Source organism: Pholis gunnellus (genome assembly GCF_910591455.1).
Source record: "Pholis gunnellus genome assembly, chromosome: 6".
Taxonomy (NCBI): Eukaryota; Metazoa; Chordata; class Actinopteri; order Perciformes; family Pholidae; genus Pholis; species Pholis gunnellus.
In genome coordinates this window covers 20,959,867-20,987,339 of record NC_136532.1, presented here as the reverse complement: position 1 = coordinate 20,987,339, position 27,473 = coordinate 20,959,867, and the positions used below count along the sequence as shown (strand labels likewise).

The 27,473-nt window shown below is 44.7% G+C and overlaps 1 protein-coding gene across 6 annotated transcripts; it reads right to left on the bottom strand.

Moving 5' to 3' along the window:
• Window positions 1-1,384: 1,384 nt before the first annotated feature.
• mtmr3 (myotubularin related protein 3) lies at window positions 1,385-26,209 on the bottom strand. 6 transcript variants are annotated; one of them, XM_079161333.1, is made up of 22 exons: window positions 26,030-26,209; window positions 24,164-24,239; window positions 23,140-23,195; window positions 21,781-21,870; window positions 21,197-21,313; window positions 18,557-18,580; window positions 17,673-17,755; window positions 16,303-16,469; window positions 16,113-16,209; window positions 15,682-15,795; window positions 14,875-15,065; window positions 14,399-14,530; window positions 14,116-14,227; window positions 12,597-12,792; window positions 12,131-12,316; window positions 11,706-11,876; window positions 11,209-11,354; window positions 9,268-10,810; window positions 9,016-9,126; window positions 8,798-8,886; window positions 7,451-7,477; window positions 1,385-5,556 (listed from the first exon to the last, which is right to left on the bottom strand). In XM_079161333.1, exons 3-22 carry the CDS (start codon window positions 23,140-23,142, stop codon window positions 5,349-5,351), a joined length of 3,807 nt encoding a protein of 1,268 aa, XP_079017459.1. In that variant the 5' UTR covers window positions 23,143-23,195; window positions 24,164-24,239; window positions 26,030-26,209; the 3' UTR covers window positions 1,385-5,348. The 6 variants fall into 6 exon arrangements, with proteins under 6 accessions (XP_079017459.1, XP_079017461.1, XP_079017460.1 ...); XM_079161336.1 differs by having other exon boundaries at window positions 5,413-5,556; window positions 7,456-7,477; XM_079161335.1 differs by lacking the exon at window positions 7,451-7,477.
• Window positions 26,210-27,473: the final 1,264 nt, after the last annotated feature.

The window sequence follows — 27,473 nt, the reverse complement described above, 5'->3', positions numbered from 1 at the left end:
AAAAGTTGTAAATATAGCTGTCTGAGTTTTTATAGATAAAGGGAATAGTCGGCTGGTGAAGCCATGTCTATTTTTTTTAAAAATGAGTTTCTAAAGACGTCGCAGGGAGATTAATGTCGTTGGTTACGAAATGAATCAATATTTCATTAGAATCTGAAGTTCATGATGATGAAGAGGTCTGAGGAGGCGAGACTTTGCACATGAGATTGGATTTGAACAGGAGTTAAACGCTTGTTCTTGTGACATGACCAGTCTTCTTTCTTTGGATCAGCCTTTCTAATATATAATTGCTTTGACAGTCGTCGTCCGGCCATACTTTGTGAAACAATTATTAAGCAATGTTCTGCTCCAAGTGTTCCTCGTGTTGTTTTGAGCAAACCTAAGATCAAGAAACGTGCAGCTCTGCCTCCGATGCCGGACGTCCTGCCGTCCGGCTGGCCGTCGCTGCCTCCGCTTGCTCCGAGTCCACTGCTGCTGCTACTGATTATGGTACAGATGTCCCGTTTCTGTGCAGTGATTTGAAGTCTAGTAATCGTCAGGGGTCGTCACTTTCTAGTATCGTTCCTTTAGAACCGGTAGGACCACATCCATCCGTCACAACAGTGAGCATGACTAACTTAAAGCAGCACTTGTCGCTTTTCGATCTGGATTCTCTCAGTTGTTCTTTTCCGTTACGTATTCAATAAGTAGACGTTGATGTTAGACAGTAACTTAAGATTTTCTTGATTTTTAGAGATGTATACTACTACATGCATTAAACATGATTGAAGTGTCTTCCTTCTTTGTGTGTGTTCAGCGTTAATCAGTGAGCGCAGATATCAGGCGCTGCTAGCAGACCACACAGTCGGTTTATCTAGTTTATTTCTCCTTTAATTCTACAACAATGTAATGCTCTTTAAAGTAAATCCGACAAAACAAAAATATTCAGACTGAACAAGGAGCACTTGTTGTTACAGGAAATCGCTATGTACAGCTACACACTCCTCTGACAGACATGAGAAGGTTCAAAGTGCTTATCAAACAGAGGGGGGGGGTCAAACAAAAGCACGAGTGATCCCTTTGTGAGAGACCCGTAATAAAGCTGCTTGGCACCAGTCTCCACTAAAAGAGACACACACACACACTAATGCTCGATGCATTCACACGTACACACTCGCGTCAAGTGATTACTGGGCTGTTGCAGTGACGCCTCTGATGGAGCACGTCAGCGTGAGTGAAGAGAAATAAAACATATGCAGACCAAGAGAGGGAAAAAAAGAAAAGCACAGCAAGGGCTCATACTGGTGACGTTAGCTGATGACCTGTTCACCACGTGACCCCGACCCTCCCACGCACATACAAACCACCAACCATGATGCTCGTTACAACACTGAAAAGCACAGCACACGTTCAGGTTCAGCTTTATTTTGATGCACTCTGTGGCAGTGTCTTCTTCATGACATGTGCAAAAAAATAGCGTTTTTTCTATCTTTTTTTTTTTTTTTTTAGACAATTCACATTCATGGGTTGTTGAACAAGACAAGCTTGGTGCCCCACATGCCTGTGATGGTGGTGACGATACAGAGTAAGGATTCATGCTGCCGCCTGCCGATGCGTTTACGGGGAAAGGGAGAAAGCTTTGGCCCTTCAAGGGACATTACGCATCTCATTATAGCCAAATGAAGTCTTTCGGTACCATTTGATAGTCTATATTTAAGAGATCATGAAGTGATGTCAAACATCCGTCAACATTTAGGACAGACAGTTGGAATAAATCATCCGTTAATAGGAGCACTGATCTAGAATAACAAGCCAGCTTTACATCAACATTATAAATGTTGGATGTGAAGTCAATATGCTGGTTGAAGATCAGTTTAAGTTTCTTCAGATATCAAAACAGATCAGATTAGAGAGGCTGGTCTGCGTCGAACCAACATTTGAATTGCCTGCACGTTTAATGCAGTAGTACCGTCTCAAAGAAATGAGTGTTTGAACAGTTAATGCCACTCTCGTTGCTCATCACAAGTAAATATTACATTTACAGAAATAAGGGGCCAACAAATTCCTATTTTCCATTCTGTTTGAGAGACCGGAGGTCCAGCTTTTGAATTAAACACCACTTCCACAGGAGGACAGTGAGAAAAACAAACACTTCAAGCCTGTTGTTGTTCTGACCACCTTTCAACATCAGCTCCACTGCACACTTCAATCCTCTGCCGATTTAAATCCAACAGGAGATGTGATCAGTGATATAAGCTCGAGTACGATTCAATAGCATCATGCTGTCAATCACAGTTAAAGTTATGCATTTCCTCTGATAGTCAAAACTTTATCATCCCGAAGCACGAGTGGGCCGTTCTCTGCTGACCCGACAAGCTGATGAGGAGGAAGAAGGATGAAAAGATTGGCAGTCTCAACAATAAGATCGCCATTAAAATGAACGTCTGTGATTGTGTGCTGAACCTTTAATTCTCCAGCTGACTAAAGGGGAAAAATAATCAATAACAACAACAACAAAGGCCATTCCCAAAGATGTAGATGTGGAAAGTCACTCAGCTACTAGAAGCTCAGTGGGAACCAGTGTGTGCATGAACAAGTGTGTGTACAAAGTAGAGGTAGTGTTTGTAGATGACTTTGTATGGAGCAATGTGTGTGTGGGTGAGTGGGGGGCTTTTACTTTGGGTTTAGGCTGTTTGTTTTGGACCACCGTTCTCTCAGTGCATCGACTTCTCATTGGCTACAGACGCACTCGTTTCACTCTCATTCTGACGCGTGATCGTCGGCGGTCACGTGACCCCTTCCCCTCCTAATATGGAAATGGTTAGAGCCACGAATCCTTCTGCCACTGGCCGATACAAAACAGAAATGACGTAGAGTGTCACCGTAGCCTCGGATCAGAACCTTCTCTCACTCCTCTCGATACACACTGATTATCCTGTGGCATTTGAGTTGTCTGGATTTCAAACAGCAATTCAGCAACAAAGCTTGAATAAATTAAACCAAAGATAATGATCGCATTTCAGAGGGAAAACCACTGCAGCATCAAAACAGGACACCCTGCGTCGCTATCAAAAAACACACCCGTTATCTTCAACAGGTCGCAAAATATACTTTTTTTCTGCAATTAATAACAAGAAAACAAAGAAATAACAAGGAATAAAAAAAAAAAAACTTTTTGGTGACTAATTAAGTGAGCCACTATTCAAGGATTCTATACATTTTTCTTAAATGCTATATAGGTATCTGAATATATTATTTTATTCATTTATTTTACAAAACAATGTGTGTATGTGTGTGTGTGTGTGCAAGGAGGTCATTGAATGGGTGTTAGGCAGAGCGGGTGTCTCGGTGAAGCTTCTCTAACATATTTCATGAGGGAGTTACAGACTTTTAAAAACGCCAAGAGCCCTTTCTGCTGCCGCTGCGCTTCTCAATTTCGCAGCCAATCGCAGCGGAGATCACATGTGAGGTCACGGTCTACGGCAGCCTCGAGAAAATAATTACATTAAATGAGAATTTGTTGCCGTAGGAAATTTGAACATGGAAGTTAAATGTGTCAAATTCACAGCTGTGCTAGTGATTTCCACTGAGAGACTGAAAAGTGATGCTCAGCTCCCAGTGCCTGCTGGGTAAAAATAATAAACAACAGGGCTGTTGTGAGTGAAGGGCGTGAAGGTAACAGCAGAGATTACTCCGCCGCTGCGTCTGACACACAGCGACAACGCCACAACACATCAGCTTAGTAACAGTCTGTCAGCTGAGCGGCCGTCAGCTGTTAAAGGGTCAGGTGTTTTTAACTAACTAGTCCTGTTTTAAGACTCACATGGGTGATTCTGTTCAAAGATAATAAACTCATTCAAAAGAAGTAAAGTACTTTGAGAGAATAAAAGAATCCTCAAAATGCTTAACTTTGAGGATTCTAACGTCCTCCGGGCTGAATCTCAACACAGTAACACAAACACGCTAATATATAATTTCTCTTTCTTTCCAAATATGCAAGTTGAGATTCAGCGCAGAGCATTTTAAAGGGTCAGTTCACCAAAATGACTACATTGTGGATGATCCAGTAATGAGTCCAATGAATTTTGTAAAGGAGCACTTCATCAATTCTTCACATAAAGTCAGTTCACTTGTCAAGAGGCGTACGACTGAAAACAAGTTGCATAATGTCTTCTGCGGCTCAGGAGGGTCTTCATCAAGTCTAAAAAATAGAATATAATATAACCCTGATGACGTCATAGTGATGTCATCAGGGTAGGAAGGAAGGATCGAGTTTAAAGACACTACTGAGTTGCATTTTAGAGCCTGAACCACACTAGAGACTAAATGTCAAGATATATCGGAAGTTCAATACTAAATCTGTGAGCCACAAACAACAATTAGTTATTTTATAATTGAATAGTCAAACTGCAGAAAACACTCTGGTTTCAGGTTCTCAAATGTAAAGAAATGAAACCTTTCTTTGTCATATTTGTTATTGAATTGAATATCTTTTAGTTTTGGACCGTTAGTCGGACAAAACAAGCAATATGAATATGTGGCCTCTTAGACATTATAATGATCATATTTCACTATATTACAGAAAGAAAATATGAATTGATGAACTGGTAAAATGATCCGATGACTTATTAACAATTGAAAACAGGAGCAGCAGAAATCTCAGAAATGAGATCCCAAAACGACCTGAAATGAGATTTGCTTCACGGTTCGATACCACTAGAGCTAAGTGAGGTAACATAGTGTTGCAATTTGGGTGAACTGACCCTTAAAGCGTTGCCTAAACAACATCTGTGAAATATCAGCTATCCAGACATTTCTAAAGCTGAGGGACCGTCTCTGGAGATCTTCCATGTGGCTACTGATCCTACGTCCTCCAAAGTAAAGAGTCCAAGCTTTGAGATGATGCTGCGTAAGAGTCTGACGAGCTGCTAAATGATTCAACGGACCAAAGTCCTCCGAGAGACTTCAGTAAACAGTGAGACCACCTCCTCTGCCTGCCTGGTCCAAGGCACCAGTATGTCCATTCTCACTCCTCTGGCCTCGGAGTGGCGTCCCGTCACTGCCACAAACCATCTATGTGGCAAATGTGTGCATTACACTCTCACACGCACACGCACACGCACACGCACACACACACGCACACGCACACACCTCCTCCTGTGCACACCCACCTTTCAGAGCGCTCGGCATCTCACCAACACGTCATTCAGCTCCTCCACCGCGTCATCCTCTGTATATACACATTAAATTCCATCTCTGCGGCACACACACACGCACACGCACACACACACACACACAAAGTACATGGGACATTCTGTGTAGCTCCTGTGCTCTTCTTCAGCGGTGCGCCGGTGTCGGCGGCCAGCTGCTCATCCTGTTCCGCTGCTCTGAAGCTCAGTTGGAGCTGGCTGTGATGGTTTCTCCAGGTCCAGGTTCAGGTCCAGGTCCAGGGGAGCCGGGCACAGCTTGAGACTGCCGTAGCAGGTCTTGCAGACACGGCTGGGCTCAAACAGCTGCTGGCTTGGCACTGGGATCTTCTGGTCGCAACAGCTGGCACAGAACACGTTACCGCAGTTCCTGCAGGGAAGCACAGACGGGTCACTGCCTCTCCACACCTACAGTTACCACGAGTCTCCTCTGCACACGAGCCGCTATATTTGCACTCGGCCCCGTTCTTCATGCATGGAAAACAGAGTTAGCTTGATTTGATTGTCGAACATGTGATACAAGTCTAGATTTGTTATGAATTCAAAGCTGGCTTAAGGCAGCTGGCTTAAGTACATCCAGATAGAAATGACTCCTTTCCTCAGAGGAACCAGACAAAAATGTGCTTATTCATAACATTATATATACATGTATATGGGGGGGGGGGGGGGGTTCACAATTTGAACACAAAACGGGATGAAAAATAATCAGAAGTAGAAATTGTAGAATACAGTTGGATTCAAACAATGTATAGTTAATTAATTTGAATGTATTTACTGAACTCATTTAGCTTGAAATGTGTAATATTGTTTAGTCTTTGCAGTTCATTCTGCTTGAAGAGAAATCTTTTCAGGGGTTCACTGGATTTTAAGGCAATATTCCAAAACTAACATTGTGTAAGTTGGTAAATCCGTCCAAACTCAGCGGCTCCTACTTAATGTTTGTGTCACCCATTTGTAAATATTTAAATCTAGTTTCTTTTCTTTAAGGCTGAAATATTTGTAAAACATCTGTGCACCGTTGTTTCTAACAAATGTTGAACAGGAGTAAAAAAAAATATGGTGAGGACTATTTTCGGCCGCAGATTGATAGAGAGAGAGATTATATATATATATATATATATATATATATATATATATATATATATATATATATATATATATATATATATATATATATATATATATATATATATATATATATATATATATATATATATATATATATATATATATGTCACATTTAACGAACAGGATGCTGATGTGAAAATGTGTCTAAACAATGTGTGTGTAAACAATGATCTTTTTGTTGTTGTTGTTGTTGTTGTTGCTCCGTCTGATCACAATCTGATCACTTTGGACGCATGATAAAACAGGAAGAAATGATCCTCATCCTGTTTAGTTCCACTCTGCGGTGATGCCGCACTACATGCCGGGTTAGCAGAGGCGCTCCGACACTCAGTGGCGCTTGCTTGATAATTCAGCCCATTAAAAAACACGTTACCGTCACTAGACAGGAAGGCAGGTCACACTGGAGGCTTCGGACGCCCATGCTCAGATTAAGATGTAAGGCCATGCTCACACACTGACACACACAGCCGCCCCTTCTATCTGCCTGAACTCACCCTGAGCAAAAAGTTACAATTAAAGAAAAAGATCGAATTCACTCTGAGTCTCCGGGCTTTTACACCACCGAGTGGACCGAGTGGTCTCCAGTACCATGCTGTGCTGCTGGGAGGTGAGATGCAGACGGCTGGTTTCGGGGCAGCATGCTGCCATGTTGTGTGTTGAGGGGGTGGTGGTGGTGGTGGGGGTGGGGGAGGGAGGGGGGGGCAGGATGCGGATGTGGTGCTATGGCAGGAGGAGTGTTGAGGTTGAGGAAGTCCACAGTTTTTTTTTTTTTTTTTAGATTGGAATGTTTTTTTCAGGTGGAATAACAATCAGCCCCTCGACCAATCACAGCCCTCCCTCCCACGGACAGCACCTTGCTCACACACAGCCAATTTAAAAATCGCTGAATGTAAACACATTGGCTCAGCAGGACACACACTCAAGTCAATACATCTCAGACATGAAGAGAGATTTCCCTGAAGATTTTCTGACAACTACGACAGAATGAGAGGGAAACCAGATGCAAAAGGTGGGGAGGGGGAGGAAAGCAGGGATGGGGGGGGGGGGGGGGAGATTAGGAGGAGGTAGGTGGAGCGATGCCAGGTTAAAAGGGTGGAGGGTGGGGTGGCGGAGGGGACAGGGGAGCCGGATCTCACCAGACCTCCTGGACAGGCTCCCTGCCACTGTAGAGAGGGGCAGACAATGGATAAGAACTGCCTGAGCAGTGGAGAACACGTCACACACTAAAACACACTTCCTGCTGAAGATGTGCGTCTAAAATCTAAGAGTGCTACAATTGTGAGATGGCTGCATTGCTACACTGGTGATTCCAGACTGCTGTGTTTTGAATCCATGGCTGAAATAAAAATGTTATAATAAGATTAATGTATTACAGATTATTGAATACAGCTTTGTCTGCAGTCCAGACCACACTGGATGAGCAACTAGACGTCCAATTGAATCCTCTCAGGGATTAACTTGATTCGGGTTGACCCCGAATAGTCGACTACTCGATCCAAGGAGCCTGATTCCGGATCAGCAGTGGCGGAAAATGTGGTAATGAAACAAAAGATCATTCCAGAATGATCTCTTTCTGCACACAAATCCCCGACCGATATCCGGATACTTTGATGTACTTTGAATGGTCAAAGTTGTTCAGTCTGGCCCAGTTATGTCTGGGCTCATCAGTGTAGGACGGCAGCTTTATCCAAAAAAACAATCAGTCTAATCTATTTCAATTCTATCTACGCGGACACCATCACGATGTCATCTGGGTTATCTCAGCTTGGGCTTGAGTCAACTTATAATAGAAAACCTGCATTTCAAACTGCAGGTGTGGAGTTGGAAAGCTATGTGTGTTTACAAGGCAGGGAGGGTGTAGTAAAGATAATCAAGTTGCATTATGGGGAATGTAGAACTCAGCGTTTTTGGACTCATACCCGGGCCTAAAAGTCAGAATATCTCAACTTCTGCTGCATAGATTTGGACCATTTTTTTAATTTGTCGCTCACATTTCTCACAACTTTGTGGAAATGCAATACTAATCACTGCTGTGGCCCGTTAATGAGAGAGCAGAAAGGACACACTTGGTACTAAAATGCGTCTTGGACCTGATCATAGTGGACATTTAAAACATATTAAGGACACGTTTGATTGTCTTAACCATATTTGCTGTAATAAGTCATTATTACAGAAAAGGCTGGACAATAAACTGAAACACAGTCTGTGATGTGGAGAGGAAGTATAATCCCACTAGATTCTAGGTCACTCACGATGAATTTAAGACGTATTAAGATGCGGAGTGTGAACTGAAAGCTGCCTCAGCATAATCTAGACTGGTCTGGATGTATCGGGACACATAAACTCAGTCTGAACCGAAGATAGGCGAGCTTAAACAGAGGAAACGTCTCTTTAAGCCTCAACGGGACAGACAGGAGAAGTCAATGACAGGGATAGTGACTGAAGGTTTGAGCTTCTGCAGCTTGATAACCCTCAGTACATACCTGCAGTGATGCTTCCTGGCGGCGAGCCAGAACCTGCTCTCACAGCCGTAACACTGGGCTGCCAAATGGTCGGGGTACCAGCGAGTCACCTGTAATGTACAGACTAATCTCAGTTCACAGCTCCCATCGACCATCATCAACTGCCATTTCTAAGAGATCTGAAGTCCATACATGCGAGCTACTTCCCTCCCTGAAATGATCTTGGGCTGGCTGCTCACCTCATTGTCCTGCTTGTCCACCTGCTCCCAGCTGGCCTCGGAGAAAAGCTCTGTGCTGCAGCGCGACAAACAGTTGGGGTCCAGGTTGTACTCAGAGTCTGTCATTGAGGTCTGCATGGAGGGAGACACAGACAATCAGAAGGAGTGTGAAGGAGTTCGTCATGCTCAAGTTACAACTTAAAATGTAACCATCCAGGAGGCAAACAGATGGGCTGGTTGGTCAGTTTCACGGTCGGCCTGTCAGCATCTTACCACTTCGTCTCCCATGTCTCCGTTGATCCTGTGGGAGCCGGCGTGCTGCTGATTCTCCAGGCGGCTCCACAGTTCCTGCACCTGCTTCTTCAGAGTCTCCACCTCCATCTGGTGTCCCGCCTCGATCTGCCTCAGCCTCTGCTGGATGACGTCCGTGTGCAGGGTCAGCCCGTCGTCGTCGAGGTGGCTGCGGGACGGCTGCTCCGGGCTGATGGCGGCCCGGCCCAGCAGGGCGTGGCACCAGCGGTGCTGGGAGCAGCTTCCGCGTGGATGGAGGATCAGGGAGTTGCAGCTCGCTAGGGACACCTGTCGACTCAGAGGAACCCTCTCCCCGTTCCCTTTGGCCCAGTGATGTCCTCCGCAGGGCTCCACGTCGGAGCCGTCGCCGTTACAAATCCCCTCCCTGCTGGGGTCAGCACTCACAGACTGAAAGGCACTGACAGAGGGTCGCTTGCAGCCCCCGTTTAAAGTTCTGATAAAGCCATGCTCGCCTGCCTCCAGTCCTTTCTCCTTCCTGGAGCAGGGCGGTTGGTTCCTGCCGTCACTGCAGGGCTGACGAGCCGGACAGACGGGTGGCTGTGCTGGTGGCTCCATCCTGCCGCAGGCCTCTTCAGTTAAAGTCTCTGTGGAGCTTTCCATCAGGGAGGCCCTCTTGTCCACCTGCACCACTGGCTCGGAGTCACCGTGGTCAGATTCAGAGTCAAGGCAGGTCTCCTCATCCACATCTGGCTCTTTAGGCGACCGGTCCACAAAGCCGTTAGTTATAGTTCTATGGGCTGCAGGCTCCTCTGGCTCATCTGAGCCGGACTCACTGGGTCCATGTGCAAGCTCCTCTTGCACAGAGGAGTTCTCTACATCCTGCTTCTCCAGATCCTCCGGGGCCTGAGTCACCTCAGCTGCTTGTTGATCGAGCTCCTCTGCCATCTGTGTGGGCAGAGGGAGAGACACACCCTCCTCCTCAGCCTCCATCACGCCATTTACTGGATGGTGACCATTAGCAAGCGCTTCTCTCTGTATCACAGTCCCGTTGACCTCAGCACACTGATCCTGCTCTTCAACTTTTGCTACTTCCTCTGACTCCGTGTCAACGGTGTCAGTGACATGTGTCACAGCGGCACTTCCTTCTCTCTGAACATCTGCTCCCGCCTCCTCCTTAGTGGCTTCCTTAAGGATGTTCTCCATTTGGCCCTCCGCCACGCCCACCGCCACAGAGAGCTCCGCCTCCTTTGCTTCCTCTCCCGCTGCTGCTGCTGCGCTCACAGAGGCTTCCTGTCCGAGCTCAGCGTGCGGGCCCCGGGGCTGCGGGCTGTCTTCCAGTTCAGAGTCCACTCCGTCTGGGTAAGGCCCCACTCCGTTAGGCCGCACCTCCTGGTCCGGGTTGCCCCCTCCCTCGGGCCCCACTGCCATGTTGAGCTCCAGAGATCGCCGGTGGTCTTGCCACTTCTCATTGAGGCTCGGGTCACTGGAGCGGCGGTTCGGAGCCAGAGAGCTTCCCAGCTCACATGCACTGGGCAAGTTGTCGAAAGAGCGAGTCTTCGTACGTCTGAAGGGCAAACAAAAGAAGATTTATGCTCAGGAAATAACATGTCATTACATAATAATGAGTCAGTGTGTATAAATAAATTACATCAGTCTCATCAAAACAAGAAAAATGCATTCAGACCTAGTATCTTTAACTTAGAGCTAGCCATCATAAATTGTGCCATCATTGAAATGAATCAACTTCCTGCTGCTCTTCCTCGATGGTATGACTGTCATGAGACACAAGATAAGCATAGCGTAAAACTGTATCTGTGAGTGGGAGGGCCCGAGCAGAGCAAAGTATCTAAGCAGTGGAGTTGAAACGCCCGGCCCGTCTGGCTGTGGGAGTCCTTGACCTGTGTTTATCTTACATGAGGGAGGAAGAGAGGGGGGGGTCGGGTGCCAGCGCGCCAGGCTCACCTGCCCAGGGGCGCATCCTCAGGGTTGCCACCAGGCACCGGGTAGGGGGCGCAGGAGTCATCCGAGGGGGTGGTGGGGGAGGAGCTGGGCAGGTAGACCGCCGTCCACAGCATCAGGTTGCGTACGTGACACACTGGGTGGAGAACCTGCAACAACAGCTGCAGACTTAGCTCGGTGTCATCAGAAGAGAGAAGGGAATAGCAGAATAGCACAAAAACAACGGTAACCACAAGAATTCAAATCTCACAGGCCAAAACAATTAGTGAGAAATCCAAAGAGACATTATGACATGCATAGCTCTGGGGCTCATCTTTTCCCACAATGCATTAGAAGACCTTGCTGTCTGAACCTGTAGGATTTGGAAAAGCCTCTTTGTTTTTGTTTTCAATTCCACTGAGACATTTTCTTTAACTTATGTTCCTCGTTTGTCTTCAAACCAGAACTAGCAGTAGCCACTTCCTAAAGGCTCAACACTTAGTGATAGACAGAGGACGTACTGTCTCGGAGTGGGAGGAGTACAGCATGTTCCTCAGTGTGCGGTTTGCCGGTCTCAGCAGGGACCAGATGGAGCAGGTCCGCTCCTGAACGTGGCGGTCCTCCCTCTCCTTGCCGCTGTTACACAGGAAGGTGCCGAACAGACAGGAGTAGGTGTGCTGCACCATTTTCACCTGCATACACACACACAAACTGACATGTAGAGGCTTGTGTACACACTTCAGGTATGATAATAAGAGCTTCCTAATACGACTTAAGAACACACCAGACTGGAACTGCATCAGTCGCTCACAATCAGAAAGTGACATGAATACACTTGAAACAGAGGCACTGCTGCACGTGACAGCATTCTTTGAAGCATCTAACCTCAGGATTATGTCAGACTTCACTAGTTCTGTTTGACATCAGAAACCAAACTTTTACGCACCAGGAAGGCCTCATTAAACTCAAAGGAGCATGGGAACTGCCTCTGCAGCTGGTGAACACAGTCCAGCCACTGCAGGAAGACGGGGCAGCGCTCGTTCAGGTCCTCAGAGTTTTCTCCATGGCCGCAGCGGTCGGCAAACTTGTGGCCGAAGTCAAGCCAATCAGTCTCCACCAAAACCTGGAAGCCCTGCACAAAGACGTCACAAGATCTTTGACTCAATGGAACGGCAGCGTGACACTTTCAGATCAATCACACTGACGGTTTTCTTTTTCACGTAAAAACAACAAATGCTCATAAAAGTGAACAATTCTATCCTAGATGCATTGGAAATATAACATGTATTACATATCGCATGTCAATGTTAGGAGAGTTTACATGGGAACATACCCCCAAAACTAAAATTTAAAATGCTAACAAAGGTCGCAAGGCTCAGTGAAGGAACTGAAAGAAGAAGAGTCTTCAGTACCTCAATAGTGCGGTAGTAAGGGTCCAGCAGCACTTTGGACAAAGCAACGATCTGAGGGGTGCGGTCCCAGCCGTCAGAGCAGTGCACCAGAACGGGCCGGTGGTCTCTGTCCACAGCGTTGACCACCAGCAGCGCCGCCTTCAGCAGCAGGGACAGGTGCTGCAGCCACTTGGTGCTCTCCAGCGCAGAAAGCCAGCTGCAGGCACACAGACATCAAACAAGCAAAGACATCAGAGGACCTCATACGCCTCAGCGTGTTTTATAAGGACATAGTACATAGTATGGACTAGTGCCACATACCACAGCATTTATAGCTTCATCTAGTTAGCAGCAACGTCTCTGACTTTGTATAGCTGAGAGCACAACCATGATGTAGATGTGTTAGGTAATTCCACTTTCTTAATATTTTTTTATCTTAGAAAACAAAGTGTTAACTGATAAGTAAAATGGTCCTATATTGTCCTGATGTAAGCCTGTATTTACATAATGCGTTAAATCTGCAATAAATATTTTTGGCCACTTGGGGGAAGCAGAAACAAGCTGCGCACAAACAACGTATCAACACCTTTTAAGTTATGTCACACGTGTAAGCAAACATTCATATAATATATCCGACACGTCCGACACGTCTGCTAAATACTCAACTGAGTTCACCAGCTAGCTGCTGGCCGTTTGCTGCTAAAGTCACTGTACACTTCCTGCTCGGCACCAGATGGTCATATTCCAAAATAATACATGACCAGTGGGCGACATGCATACACCTTGACCTACTTCCATTATGAGTAAATGTTTCACTTGCCTTATCTTATCTGGGTCATTATCCAAATCATTATGGGTTTTGTATTGTCTATAAACACAGAGCGTATGTAAAAGAGACAGACAAGCCTGTAAGTCTACAACTTAGTTCCATCACGCTTTGTAAACTAGCCAGCGTCTGGTGGGGCGTCTCACATGGGGCTTGGCCGGACACAGACCAAAAAAATCTGAATGATGTATCTTAACACGACGGAGGGTAAAATGGAGCAACCCGGCTCAGGATAATCCGGTTGTAATGGATGGATGGATGGATGGATGCTTTGTAAACTGATACAACAATAATGAAAAACTTGTGTAACCTGCTGCTTTTTTTGCATAAACACCATTAAATGTGCAAAAGGCACTACGAGTAATACTCAAATAAAGAAAGAAGGTTATGTACATGTACTGTATGTTTGTGTAAAAAGGATCTAGAGTTGGGAGTTTTTGATCTCCTAAATCACTTTCAACAACGTTCTCTTAAGCCAGAGCGATTCAATTACATCACTATAGCGTTGAGTCTGGGAGTGCAGGCAGAAAGAGATCCTCCACTTGGGGTTGGTCCCGGCTTTCTAAATCAGGCAGAGATGTATAGCCAAAGCCAGCTGTGATTACTAGTTCCTGACCGTTACAAAGTTTGGAGTTTAATAGTTTTAGCCTGCAGAGCTTTAAGTTACGACTATAGGAAGTCAGATGCACTCCTGGAGGCGTAGAAGAAACGTACTTGGCTGGGTCAGGCATCTGAGTGCAGAGGAAACGCAGAGACTGGAAACTCTTGCGGATGGAGTGGATGTTGGCCATGCCCATAAACACTACCTCGCAGTTGGGATAGTACTCTGGAACAGGAGGAAAACAATGGTTAAAGAAAAGAAAGAAAACTAAAGCTGGAGGAGCTTTTCATTTTAGCACACAGGACAATCACATTTGCTGTGAACTGAGCTGCTGAATCCACAGCATCCATTGACCTGATTCTGCTTGTAACCGGGGACTGAGCCGAGAAGACCTACCTGGGCATTCACAGCCTCCCCCTTTGGCCCTGTTAGCTACGGCAGCAGCATAGGACCTGGCGTCCAGGATCAGTAACTTGTGGGGCTGTGTGGCCAAAGTCTCCACCTCTGCGCTGTTGGTCATGGAGGATTCTGATACGGACATCAAGCACAGCGAAAATGCTCTCTCAGTACAGCTTGTATGAATGCAGGGCTTCATTATCACAATCAAGAAGTGCAGAAGACATGAATGAGTCTCATCCAGGCACATCCATCAGAATCTAAACAGTTAAGTGTGAGTTTGTTTGCGTCTGCTGCTTCAGACAAGCCCTAACGGGCCGCATTGCACAACGGCGTCTGCTGTTCATGCCGACAGGACTATATTGTGGTAACATCCATCTGAGCGTGGTGGTAGGTATGTGTGTGTGTGTGTGTGTGTGTACTGTATGTCAGTCAGTGAGAGGGCGAGTGAGGCTGACTGAGTGTGAGCCTCTCACCGAAGTCGGTGTCGGGCAGGTCAGTGCCGTTGGTGTAGCCGCCGTTGGACAGGTGTTTGCGGGAGCTTCCGTCCACGGCGCAGGCCTTGGCGATGGACTGGACCAGGTGCTCGTCATCAGCGTTCCTCCAGCCCCACCAGCTGACCTCTGGCTGACCGCAGCGGGCGATCACAGCCCCGGTGGTCTGGTGCCTGTGTGTGGAGGGGACCGGGGAGAAGTTAGCCAAAACACAAGAGAAATGAAGAGAAGACTATGGTGGTTTATTTCATCTGAGATCTAATCTTATTGACAGGAAGACAATACTAGTCGCTGCTACAGTATATGGGTTATGACATCATTTACCATCTATTTCTCTTCTTTTAACCAAGACAAAAAAGGGGGCCAAACTTTGTCTCATATTTCTGGTTTGAGTAGTTTCCAAAAAACAAAAATCAAAGGTTCTCGAGCACCGTTTGTTAAATACAACAACCCTAATTCACTGTAGCCGTGACGCAGTGTGTTTCACAGGTTAAGTCAGTGGTGTCGGCCATGTTGACAAACTCTGAATAGAGCCAAATTGACAAATGTAGCCTGGAGGGAATAATCCATTAGTTAATTAGCTGTATGCTGCGTTTTTTTTCCAAACAAAAGTAAACTCTGTCCACAGTGACACTGATAAAGAGCCATAAAGATGCTATCTGAAGATGGTTAAATTCCATTCACAAACAAAATCAAAAAGTGCCAATCAGCTCAAAAAGAAAGAAGGCTTTTTATTGCCGCGTATCTGTTCACAAGTTTGACCTTCTACCTCGATTCAAACACACCGACCTATAAACCACAGCAGGAAACCTCTTCCAGGAGCGGAAGGCTGCCACATTCTCCAGCTCCTTGTCAGTGATCCAGGCTGGCACCAGGAGCTGCTGAGGATAGCTGGGGCAAAGCCTGGCAGAGCAGATGGGAGAGGGAGAGCAAAAAGAGTCAACAAAGAGAAAGTGGGAGCACCAAAGGGCTGTGATGGCTCAACTAAAATCTCCGTCTACAGACACCTAATCCTGGGCTGGGCTCTTATCAGCCCAGGGTGCAGCACCAGTGGAGTACAATAACACAAACACCCACTGTCTAACACACACACACACACACACACACACACACCGACTTGTGCCGTTTGCCAATGAAAGCAAAGAACGGATCTATCTTCTCGCTGGGAGTGATGGGATATCAAAACAGCAGCAGGCCTCCTGAATGAGAGCTGCTATTACCTGAACTTGCTGTTGATGTCAGATATCCTCCAGGCGTTCTGTGTGTCAAAGCCCATCCTCTCAACCTCGTTCTTGAACCAGGAAGTCACGTGTTCGCCTACAGAGAGCGGAGAAGTCTGATGAGACCGGAGCGGGGAGCAGAGGTTCTACTGGGGGGTTACGCGAGGACGTGCGAGCGATAGTCGGGTACCTGGTCTGCACAGCTCGCCGTGCTGCTCCTTCTCGCCAGCGTACACCTCCATGCACCAGGCGTGGAAGGCGAAGGAGAAGAGGTCCTCCAGGCGAGAGGGAGGGCGCACTACTGCATTCAGGCGTTTCAACCATTCCTGACACTGCTCAAAGGTGGAGAACTGACACCTGCGGATCAAACGCAAAAGCCGTCATTACACCTTGATCAAGCGACAACATGTTATCAAAGTGTAACTGCTACTTCAATATTGATATCTACTTCTGAAATCAAGCAAATACTTGCCTGAACTGTTAATTGTTTGTGGAAAGCAGATATATTCCTCAACCAAAGAGTAAATCACTACCTCTGTCTCTATAAATGCTCAGAGGAGAGACGGGTGAAGTGGCGGTACCGGTTACCAACAGGCTCGGTAGGGAGTAGTATTTTACTATTTGTAGAATTAGATTCCAGTCGTGGCTGCGAAGGATCGTTTCCAACTCCTGTGATCCAAACCTTTCTTAGAACTCTAGAGCATTGTTAAGTTCAAAATTCATTAAAAAAAAAAAAAAGATAATTCACTTCAAGTTTTTAATCGAACTGAATATTCTGCTTCAATCCATATCTGTTGGCGAGGTGCAAGCTATATTTTCATGTGAGAAGGTTGATTTAATAAGAAAACTCCTTTAAATTCAATGAATCGCTTTATTCAAATTGAGGATTTCGTTAAGAGTTTTTTAAGGGTGATGATGTCATATGACGGCAAAGCTTCATTTGAAAACCTGAATAGAAGCTTGGACATTAAAAAAAAAAGCTCTCGTTGTTTTATTCACCTACATTGTACCATTTTTATTTTCTGGTTCAGACGCTGGGTTTTAAAAAGGTTTGGCAGTTTTTGTCCACATTGGATCACTGCTCTCACACGAGCTTCACCTTTAATGTGTGATTAACACTAGTTAGTCAACTGTAATTAGTGTTGACAGAAAGGGACTTCGCCAAAGCGTTGAAGGGAGAAGGACTACCTTCTCCTACAGCTGCTCCTCCAGCTGCTCTGTTGGTTTCGGTTAATTCTGGGCCCATCTTGGTCAAACATACAGTTTATAGCTGTAGGATTCCTCTGTAACCTTTGCAGTGTGTGCCATGTTTAAGTGGTAACCATAGCAACCTACGCGTCATGGCTTCGTCCTAATTGTAACACCTAAACCATCCTGCGTCTGGACTCATGTGAGAAATGTCAGAATAAACAAACGCTGGTGATTTTTAGTCATTTGGTGTTTTCTGTAACTTCAAAAAGCAACAACAACATTCTTCTAACTAAAGTTCCCTGTACCTTTAACAAAGAGGATGCAATAGTAGGAATGACTTTAGGTTGAGGAGTGTATCACTGGTCCTACCTGACGACCTTACAGTCCTTACAGGTGACGTGGAGCTGGAACATATCCCGACACTCCGCGCTCTCTATGAGCTGAAGAGGAACCTGTGGAGAGAGAGAGAGAGCGGGAACATCAACTCTACTCCCAGTCAGACTTTAAACAGCATAACGAATACATTACGGACCCAAACGCATGCAGTCAGTACAAGTAGTGTGGCAGATTGCAACTGACAATCCATTTAGTAAATTAGTGGTGGTCTACGGAAAAACTCCTTCACGCAAATAATCAGCAATTTCACGTTTTTAATTAAAATATTGAATTGTATGAAAAAAAACAAAAACACCTTTCAGCCACATGCTGCTAAAAATATACAAGTCACACAGATTACTTGTCCAGGTGCACTTCCATTCATTGTTCCCGTCACATCTCTCTGAGCTCTGTTAATATACATTATCTTCTTAACAAAAACAATCAACACGAGATCCAGAGGAGCCTGCATCTGTATTTCCTGTTCGGCCCAGAGCTACAGTCTTATCTTTAATATTATCCAAAAGTACAAAACGGTCACGTGCTTATGACTAAAGAGCATACTTTGAATACTGCAGGGAAATACCTATGCTGCTTTTCACTAAGCTCTGTTAATTAGCAAAGAGCGGCGTTCAGCAGCGCAGCGGCGTTTCATAAAAGGGCTCAAGCTGCCGTTCACACGCAGTCCAGAGCCGTGCGCCATCGGCAGCCAGTCAATTAGCAGGTCAGTCGCTCAAGATTGGCAGCTTCAATGCTTGTGTGGATACATTTTGCTCACAGGATTCTACTCCTCCAGCCGGTTAACACACAGGCGCACACACAAGTTATACACACACAAGTCAACCACTCCACGTCGTGCAGCTCTGCCGAGTACTTACTGACACCTCACAACAACAACAACTCTATCCAAAACAAAACAGAGAGAAGTTCAATGTAAGTGGTGCACGTTGGTTTGTAACTATCTTCGGTATGTCTTCCGGATGTTCGAGCATCCTGCTGCCACAACTTAAATTCCTGCCCTCTAATCTACAACACAATTCCTCTGCTGCTTGTTAGCAGCCTCTCGCTCTCGGGCGGCACCTCCCACCCCATATGTGCGAGCTCTGACAACTCTGCCACGTGATGCATGCAGATGCCTCGTCAAGTCAAGTCAAATATGTGTGAAGTTGGCTCTGCTCGTGTGAGCACAGAGAGGCCGTGGGTGAGCCAAGAACCACGGGGCTCATTAAGGTCCAATTAACCTCTGCAGAACCTGACGGGCAGCCAGATGACAGCAGGAAGCAGTCAGATGGATGCAACCACCAGAACCACTGCATAAATCCTATACTTATGAAGGTTTCATTAACTTAACTATTACATGTAATCATATGGATCAGTTTGAGGAAATGACTACATTTGGGATTTGGTACTTGTTCCTGTTTTCAAACTATATGAAGTAACAGAGAAAATAACCTGGAAATATGGAATGACATGAAATGCTGCTGCTGTTTTTGTTTTTGTTTTGATACAAATATGGAAACGAAAATCTTTTTCATACCTTCCCTGAAGGGATATATACAAAACAAAAGACTCAGATGTTACATGTTAAACTCAAACAGCTGGACAATAACTTTGCTTTAATGAAAGCCATTGTGCGCTGACCTTGTCCAAATCCGGGAAGAATTATGTTAGTTTGTGTTCCATTTAGTCTGGTTCGGCTTCACAGTGCACATATTAAAGCCGACCAAATAATATATAATCGCAGGGCAAAAGTTTTTCATTCCTATGACTCGGACAAACTCCTTCTCCTCTCAATGCCTCTATAAACATCACTATGTTTGAGGACAATATTAAGCATATTCTGTAAGCTCTCTTTGGCCCAGATGGCAGGTAAAACCTACTTCAGTCTGACTTAGACTGAAGAAGTCTAGGTCAGACCTCTCCCACATTCTCTTTACCTGTTTTAATCTCAACAAACACCTGCGCAGTCGGCCCTCAATCACCTGCATTTTGGTTCACTTCCTGCAGTTGTGTCCGATTGTGTTCTCACGGCAATCGAACCGCGTTAGGGTTCAATTAAAACAGACTAAATGTTGGTTTGTGAAAGTGTCCTAAAACTGTCAAAGTTTTGATTTAAATCCGGGGCTGGATCCGGATCTGATCTAAGAATAGTTTTGAAATCTAACCGAACGCTAATGGAAAATGTTGGTACTTGACAGTTTGTATTGCTAAAGACACTTTTCAGTCAGTACCAGCGAGAGATTGAGGTTTGATAAACATTACAATAGCTTTACCTTTCTTATGGTCAACAAATCCCATAAAAAGACTAAAACCAACATGTTGGGCCATCTGTCAATACTTTCTGGCTCTGGGAAGTTTGTCGATAGCTGTCAGCCCCATTAATTCTTACTGGCACAAATCCTTAAAACCTGGTCACAAATATTTAATTCAGTAAAATAGATGGGGATTGTAGCTTTTAGCAATTGTCTCACTTCTTGAGACTATTTAGAGTCCCAGATTGTGTGCACTATTGGGTATTTACAGCTGCAGGATGGCGTATGTGGAACAAATAAACGACACTAGTCGTGTTGTAATGTAAAGTAAAATGTAACCCAGCGCAGTGTCTCACTGTTTTAGTCGCTTTGGAACAACACAGACAAAACTTGTTGAGGATAGTTTCATTGCTGCTTTTGGTCTTTTCGAGGTATTTGTTGACAATAAGAACAATTTAGAATATCACCAGACGGAAGGAAGTGAAACAGCCAAAAGCTTTCCCCGTAGCTCATGATTTGTCGTTGCACAACTTTGCTGCTCACACACACACACACGTCAGAGGCAGAGCAGCTTGGTGATCTGAACATAGCGTGCTTTTCCAAACACATTTGAAGTGAGCTTTCTTTGTCAAATGAAGGCAAATAATCAGAATAGGATGTAAATAGAATGTTGACGGATAGTACACTTCACATAAAAAAATAGTTTTTTCCCCCCAGTACCACTATCCAGTGCAACCCTTCAGTCAACAATATATAGAACAAAGTGGACACACATGGGCAACAAGGTCAGTCTCTCTTTCTAAACATGGTGAAAAGTGAGACGGAGAGAGAAAGAGAGAGAGACAGCAGAGAGAGAGACAGCAGAGGGAGAGAAAGAGAGAGACAGAGAGAGAGAGAGAGAGCAGAGGGAGAGAAAGAGAGAGACAGAGAGAGAGAGAGAGAGGGAAGGCGTGACTGTTATGAATCCCCTGTGGAACCACTGCAACCAAGGCAACGGTAAGTGTGGAGAGAAAGCAGAGCAGGCAGCGAGTGTAACAACAGAGGAGAGGAGGAGAGGAGGTGAGGAGTCACATGTGCTGCCAGTGCAGATCAGCTTTGAATGGTCTGGTCACCACAGCGCGGGCACAATGGCCCTGACTCTGTCCATTCACAAAGCATTAACACACACTCTCACCCGGCCTCGAGTGGAGACAAAGTATTTCATTCTTCAGTTATTTAGAGATCTGACCTTGAAGCTCGTCGCTCACTTTTCAAAAGATAACTTACGTTGACAACGGACTCTTTGAACTTGATGTGTAGGCGGTAGTTGGATGTTGCGATGATGGCGTCCTCTGCTCTCCCCACATACTCTGTGAACTCCCCATGCAGCTGAGGAAAGGGCACCTGGCAACAGCAGGAGATACAACATGTCATATATATATATATATATATATATATATATATATATATATATATATATATATATTAAAGATTTAACTCTTGCAGGTAAATCTATGGTTATAAAGTACAGAATGTACCCTTTATATACCACAGCAAGAACTTTTTCCAGAACAAACTAGTGAACTTTTTATAGAACCCAGCAGCTTCTCTTAATAAAAAAAATGGCCATTTAGGCCGCAAAACATTAGCGTATGCAGTACTGAGCAACACAGACATTAAAATAAGTGCCTTTTTATTTTTAGATTACAGAGCTTCAGATATCACTCGACTTCTGAGACCGGTCAAACTGAAAGTGAGCTTAAGTCACATGTTGTCACAGTGATTATGTGACTGATTACAGAGGAGAGACTCACCCATGTACAAACACATGACTGCCAGGTTAACTGGCAGATAAGCGGCGACTTCCTCACCTGCATGTCTTCTTCCTCCAGAACGGGGGACTTCTTGGGGAAGATCTGATTGGCCTGGATGCACTCCAAGCTCTGCTGCAACTCCTCCTCCTGCAGAGAAAGAAGGTCAAATAAATCTTTACTGAACTCTTATCCACTTTAACAACCACAACCTTCTTTCAGGCAGATTTTTTTGTTTTTATATGGCTCTTTTAAAACATTTGTCCAGGGACAGGCTGAGTATTATCTTGTTTATCACCCTGCTCCACGTGCATTCACAGCTTTGACAACTAAGCTGCACTGTAGGAATTGTTTGGGTAGTTAACATTTCACAAAAGACGCCTCAGTAGTCGTTTTTTTTGGGGGGGGGAATTAAGTGCTACTTCTCCATTTTGTCTAGATTTTCACTGCTCGAATTGGCTTCCACATTAATGTCAGAAGTGTCACAACCTGTGTTGTCACAGAGAGTTGATTTAAAGCCAACTTGACAGGACTGCATTTATGCTGCTTTGCATGGATGTCTTCTCCTCCCCACCCGCACTGTAACGTGCAACCCAGGCCAATTGACTATAATCACCCCTTGTGCAACAAGCCACGATATAACAGATGCCAGAGTCTTTACACAAGACCATGAAAATAAAAAGGAGAGCAGAAATCTGGTTGGCAAAATCAAATTGGGGACATTTGTTTAATTTAAAGGCAGTTTCCATCAACAGGCTTTCATGGTGGCCAAATGTTCGAGGTCACGGTAGTCTTATGCAACATATTTCACAGAGGGTGCCCATCGGTGGGGAATGCGAGGCCTGGATAGACGAGCAGCGTCAGGGATTCTTCCTCAAAGGCAAACTGGTGAGAGGGGGGGGGGGAATGGCCTTGCGCTGACAGACATCAACAAGAATCTATGGGGCTGTTTGGTCAGGAGAAGAGTTTAGGCCGAACGGTGTGCAGAGAAAGATTAAGGTGGTCGAAAGAGATGGCAGATAACTGACAGCGGCAGCTCATGCTGACTCGGCATGAGCCGAGCTGATACACGCAGTGGTCATTGCTGGAGGAGCAGCCAGCCGAGGCCAGCCAGGGGGCAGCCGTCACACAGCAGCATGCCAAGAACACACACACACACACACAGTTCAACAGGCAACACACCATCCAGTGGTTATGTCATGATGCGACGATACAACACAAAAAGCTGCTCTGCTTAGACAGCAGCCTTGAAGGACCTTTGACACTGTTGCAGCTGATTTGACTGTCTGCTCTCTGGTAAACAGAGCTGATTGAAAGTGAAAATCAATGGAGAGTTTCCCATTCTGCAGAATGCACCCAGGTCCACAGGACCCACAGCAGTTACTGTCCAAAGCATGCATGAGCTGAAAGGTACTTTACCATGGCCCCTGTGAAGGAAGGGGGTCAGCCAACGAGGAACTCCTGCCTGGACCAGTCTGTACAGGAGGAACACAGAATGTTGAGAGATGTCAATCATATATGGGGCACAAAGCCATCATCCTCTTATATGTGGTCAGATCACAGTTTAATAAATAAAATAGTGAATCAATTTCTCCTCCAGCCTGCGATGAGCCATTATGCAGCCATAACCACTGGGATCATTATCGTAAAATATGGAATAACATCTATAGAAACAGAATTCAAGATCAAAATACTACATTTGCTATTCTGTCTTGTTATCTGTACGTCTCGTCACACCGCTTATTTTGGGAGGGCAACACTATTGATGAAATTCAATAGTTTTATCTCATAACAAAAGTGTTTATTGACAATCTTGGACAGACGGTTTGTTGAAAATATATACAAAACTTCAAATGAATTATTGTTAACGTTTACATCAACATACAGGGAGATGGTTGTGGTCATGTGGTATAATGTACATACAAGTTTATCTGGGCCTTAGGACCCGACTACAAACTGCAAAGTCATCGATTCAATGACATCACCCATCCTCTCTCTCTACTGAACAAAACTAACACCCTTCTCTATACTAACGTGTAGTACATCTGATGGTGTATTTATACTACAGACTTTCAAGGAGTTCTCAAGAAAAAAATAAGTAAATGCAGGGAGTGGCTGGATTTCGAAGGCTGGTGAAACTGCAGAACTACTTTATTTGTGAGATTGCATCAGGATGTGTAAATAATTTCTCAGGGAATGGGTGTAGGCAATGAACTGATTGGGCAGTCATGTTCAGAACATTCAATAGCAAATCAATTCACATGACATGACACTATAAGGGAAGGCTTGGCTAGCAATGGCAGGATTTAGGCCTTCAGTGAAGCTTGTACTCAGTTGCATCAGTTATAGTAAAGAGGGACAAATGTAACGGAGGACACGTTTAAAAGAACAGCAGATGGCTGGAAATGTTATGTCGGTTGTGTGATTTAACTTTTAGACTTACCACAGACAATCAGTAACGGACAATGAGTAGTCCTGATGATCCTGTTTGGAAACTCTCACAAGTAAGACATGGAAATCTGTGAAAATGAAGGAAAATATGCAACTGAATAATAAAGCAAACGGTTTTCCTTACAAACAGCAGACCTTTTCAAGCTACAGAGGCTCTTTTGATTCCCTTGCAAATATAGCTGTACTGGTGGTCAGAGTGGCTCGCATGTGAGCTCAGAGATACCACTTAAACTCAGTTGTGGAATGGAAAAAGGCCAATGGGGTATAGAAGCAAAGGAAATCTACGGTCTAGCCAACATACAGGCATGAGTCAGTCATGGTAACCGGCTATGTAATGTTTACCTTAAAAAATAAACAAGAACACATTCATGGATAGTATACATTTCAAACCCCTGCTGCTAGGTCAACACAAGCTAATGGAAGACATGGTAGATGTACTAGCTTAAAATAAACATTATGTGTGCGGGTAAAGCCACATTATGTTGATATCATGACGGAATGTCCTTAAAGTCATATCGCCTAACATCTCTTTTTGAATCAGGCAATCTGTTAGAGATCTCTCAGCATACAGGCCCACAAATAGTTGTAAAGGTCAGCTACTCTTACAGATACTGAAATCTGATCTGAGAGTGTCGTTGAATGAGCACCTCTGCACAGCTTCTGGGGAAGATTTACGATGCCAAAGGGCAGAAAAAGTAGACACAATTCCAGCTGCAGATAAGTCAGATGAGGACTTTGCGTCTGGGCCTTTCAGAGTGTTGTGAAGTAGCCGTGGGGGGGGGGGGGGGGGATCATGTCACTGACTGAGGAGTCCAGCTCTGACTGCTGGTGCTACCTGATAAAGCATATCTGCCACACACACAGGGCTCTGTTTACCATGACCTGTGTTTACGGCTCAGTCTGGTCCTGAGTTCAGGCTAAACCCCTTAGAGCCTTAACGGTACTCCTGTCCCGTGACAGGCCACCACGCATCACAGGCTGCTGCATAAGCAAGCAAAATAGCCCCAATCTGCAACTGATGTTAGCAACGTTCAAAATAAATACTGACCGAGGCGATAAACTGCGTTGACTTTGCTAACTGCAAAAAGTTAGCGTCACTGAATTACATTAACGGTCAGATGGCGGTCAGATCGGCACTAAAAAAAGATTAGCGTTGACGTTAACTCACAGAAAAGCATAACGTTGTGTGTCTGGAAATAACAGTGACGTGGGTAAAGAATAAGCTATAACTAGTTATCCCAAAACCGTACTAAACTATTCTGAATCGTCTTACGAGTGATAGCAAGCCTAGTGCACTGTAACGTATAACGTTAACGTTTTGTAGAAGCCATTTATTAGCAGAGAAAAGTCAGTTAGCATAAGTTAATTGACGTTAGCTAACAGGTTCGTCAGACAAGTTAAAAAAAACTAACGTCACCAACATGTCAACATGCAAAAGTAACTAGTTAGCTGACTAAGGTCAACATCACTGATGCCTTCCCTTCTTTTAGAGTAAGTTAACGATACCATTAAGCTAGGTTGTCTGCAGCTAACGCTAGCTAACGTCAATAGTTTGCTAAATAGTTAAATGACTGCTAGCAAGCCAACACTTATGTGGATTAAAAGCAGCCGACATCAACGTTTACTAGTAAACAGTGTGCTGTTGTGTTGCTACCTCATAGTACTTTTGTGTTTCCCATTTGTAGCTGTGTGGCATAGACCAAGCCAGTAAGCTGGCTAGCTAGCTAACATTAGCGGGTTAAGCTAGCGCAGCTCTCTGCAAACTGTTTTTGTTGTTATCAGATGGAGGGCGGAACCCAACACGGAGGCCTCTGTCAAAACACACCCGACGGAGAACGAACACAACCGGCGGACTCACCAGCGAAAAAGGAGTGATGAAGAAGTTAAGAAGCCACAGATTCACCCGAAGCCCGAGCAAGTACTAACGCAGCAAATAAACCTCGATCGAAATAAGCATTAGTCATATCCGAGCCGAGGCCAGCTTCACTGCGTCCCTCTCCAGCACCGAGCAGTCGTCGCCATCGCCGCGAATTCTTCCAGCCCAAGAACCCTACGTGAGTGACGTCATCGCGTCAGAGTTAATTCTCTGGGCGAAGGGGGAGGGGCCTCAGACACGCATGCGGTACGATCATGTAAACACTGGGCCTCGACTGTGAATACAATGGACATGATTAAGACTGAACTCAGAGTGTTTTGTAAATCTATTGACTGCTAATGAAGCAAACAATGTGGAAAATACTAACTGCTCTAAATATACAAGGATATATCATGTTTTAGATGAATATAGTATGTATTACGGTGGAGGACAGTGAGGTTTTATTGTGGGTTTTGGCATTCATTTAATTGCAGTGGTAATAGTGTGGGTGTTCCTCACTATAAAGAAATAACAACACAACACAGCAGGATCTTAAACAATTATGTATTGAATGATGGCTTACATATGCAAATTCAATTCAAAGAGGCTCGGCATACCTTTGTCCATTCTTTAACATTTACCAGCCTGACATTTCAGGGCATTAGACAGTTATTTAAGCCTGCAGGACACTTCTCTTTATTGACACACAGCTGACTTTCAAATAAAACATTTTCTTTGTGACAAACCCCAAGTGTCAGAGTTGTAAATATTATTTATATATGGACAACTCTGAATACAATCATTCAAATTTTGCTAACCAATTGCCTCATTATTTAGTGACTAATGTCAGTTACAAAATAAAAACATCTAATGTGTAGGGCTTTTGTTACTGGGTAACAAAAAGCCCTACACCCCTCTTAAAAACTGCTTTACCACAAGGCATTACTCCTGTGAGGATAATGCACGAGGCATATGATATGGCACAAAATAATCTGGATTTAAGTATTTACCTGAAGGTAAGTTATTGGGTTCGGATTTGACTGGATTCTTTATGACTTTGGGAGAGCCAGATTCATCAGCTGCACCATGCATGGACTTCACTAATGTAAAAAGACTTTAAGTGCTGATTTAATGTCCCTGTGCAAGAACAACAACACAAAACACAGTCCTATCCCTTGTAATGAGACCAGAATGGATTCGCATGCAAAACAATGAGATGAGCTTTACATGAAGAGATAATGCATTTAAATACATTTCTTTTTCAGTCATATGTCCATGTTACCATGAAAGACAATGAAATCTCCACATTAGAAATGCCACCGCTAATCATACAGTATATTATGCACACAAAAAAATGGTGGTACGAAAACCAGAGAAAAATCTTCTGTGGCTCCAAGAGAAAACCAAAACAGTATTTTAGAGAGCGAAGTCTACTGATCTCAAAAAT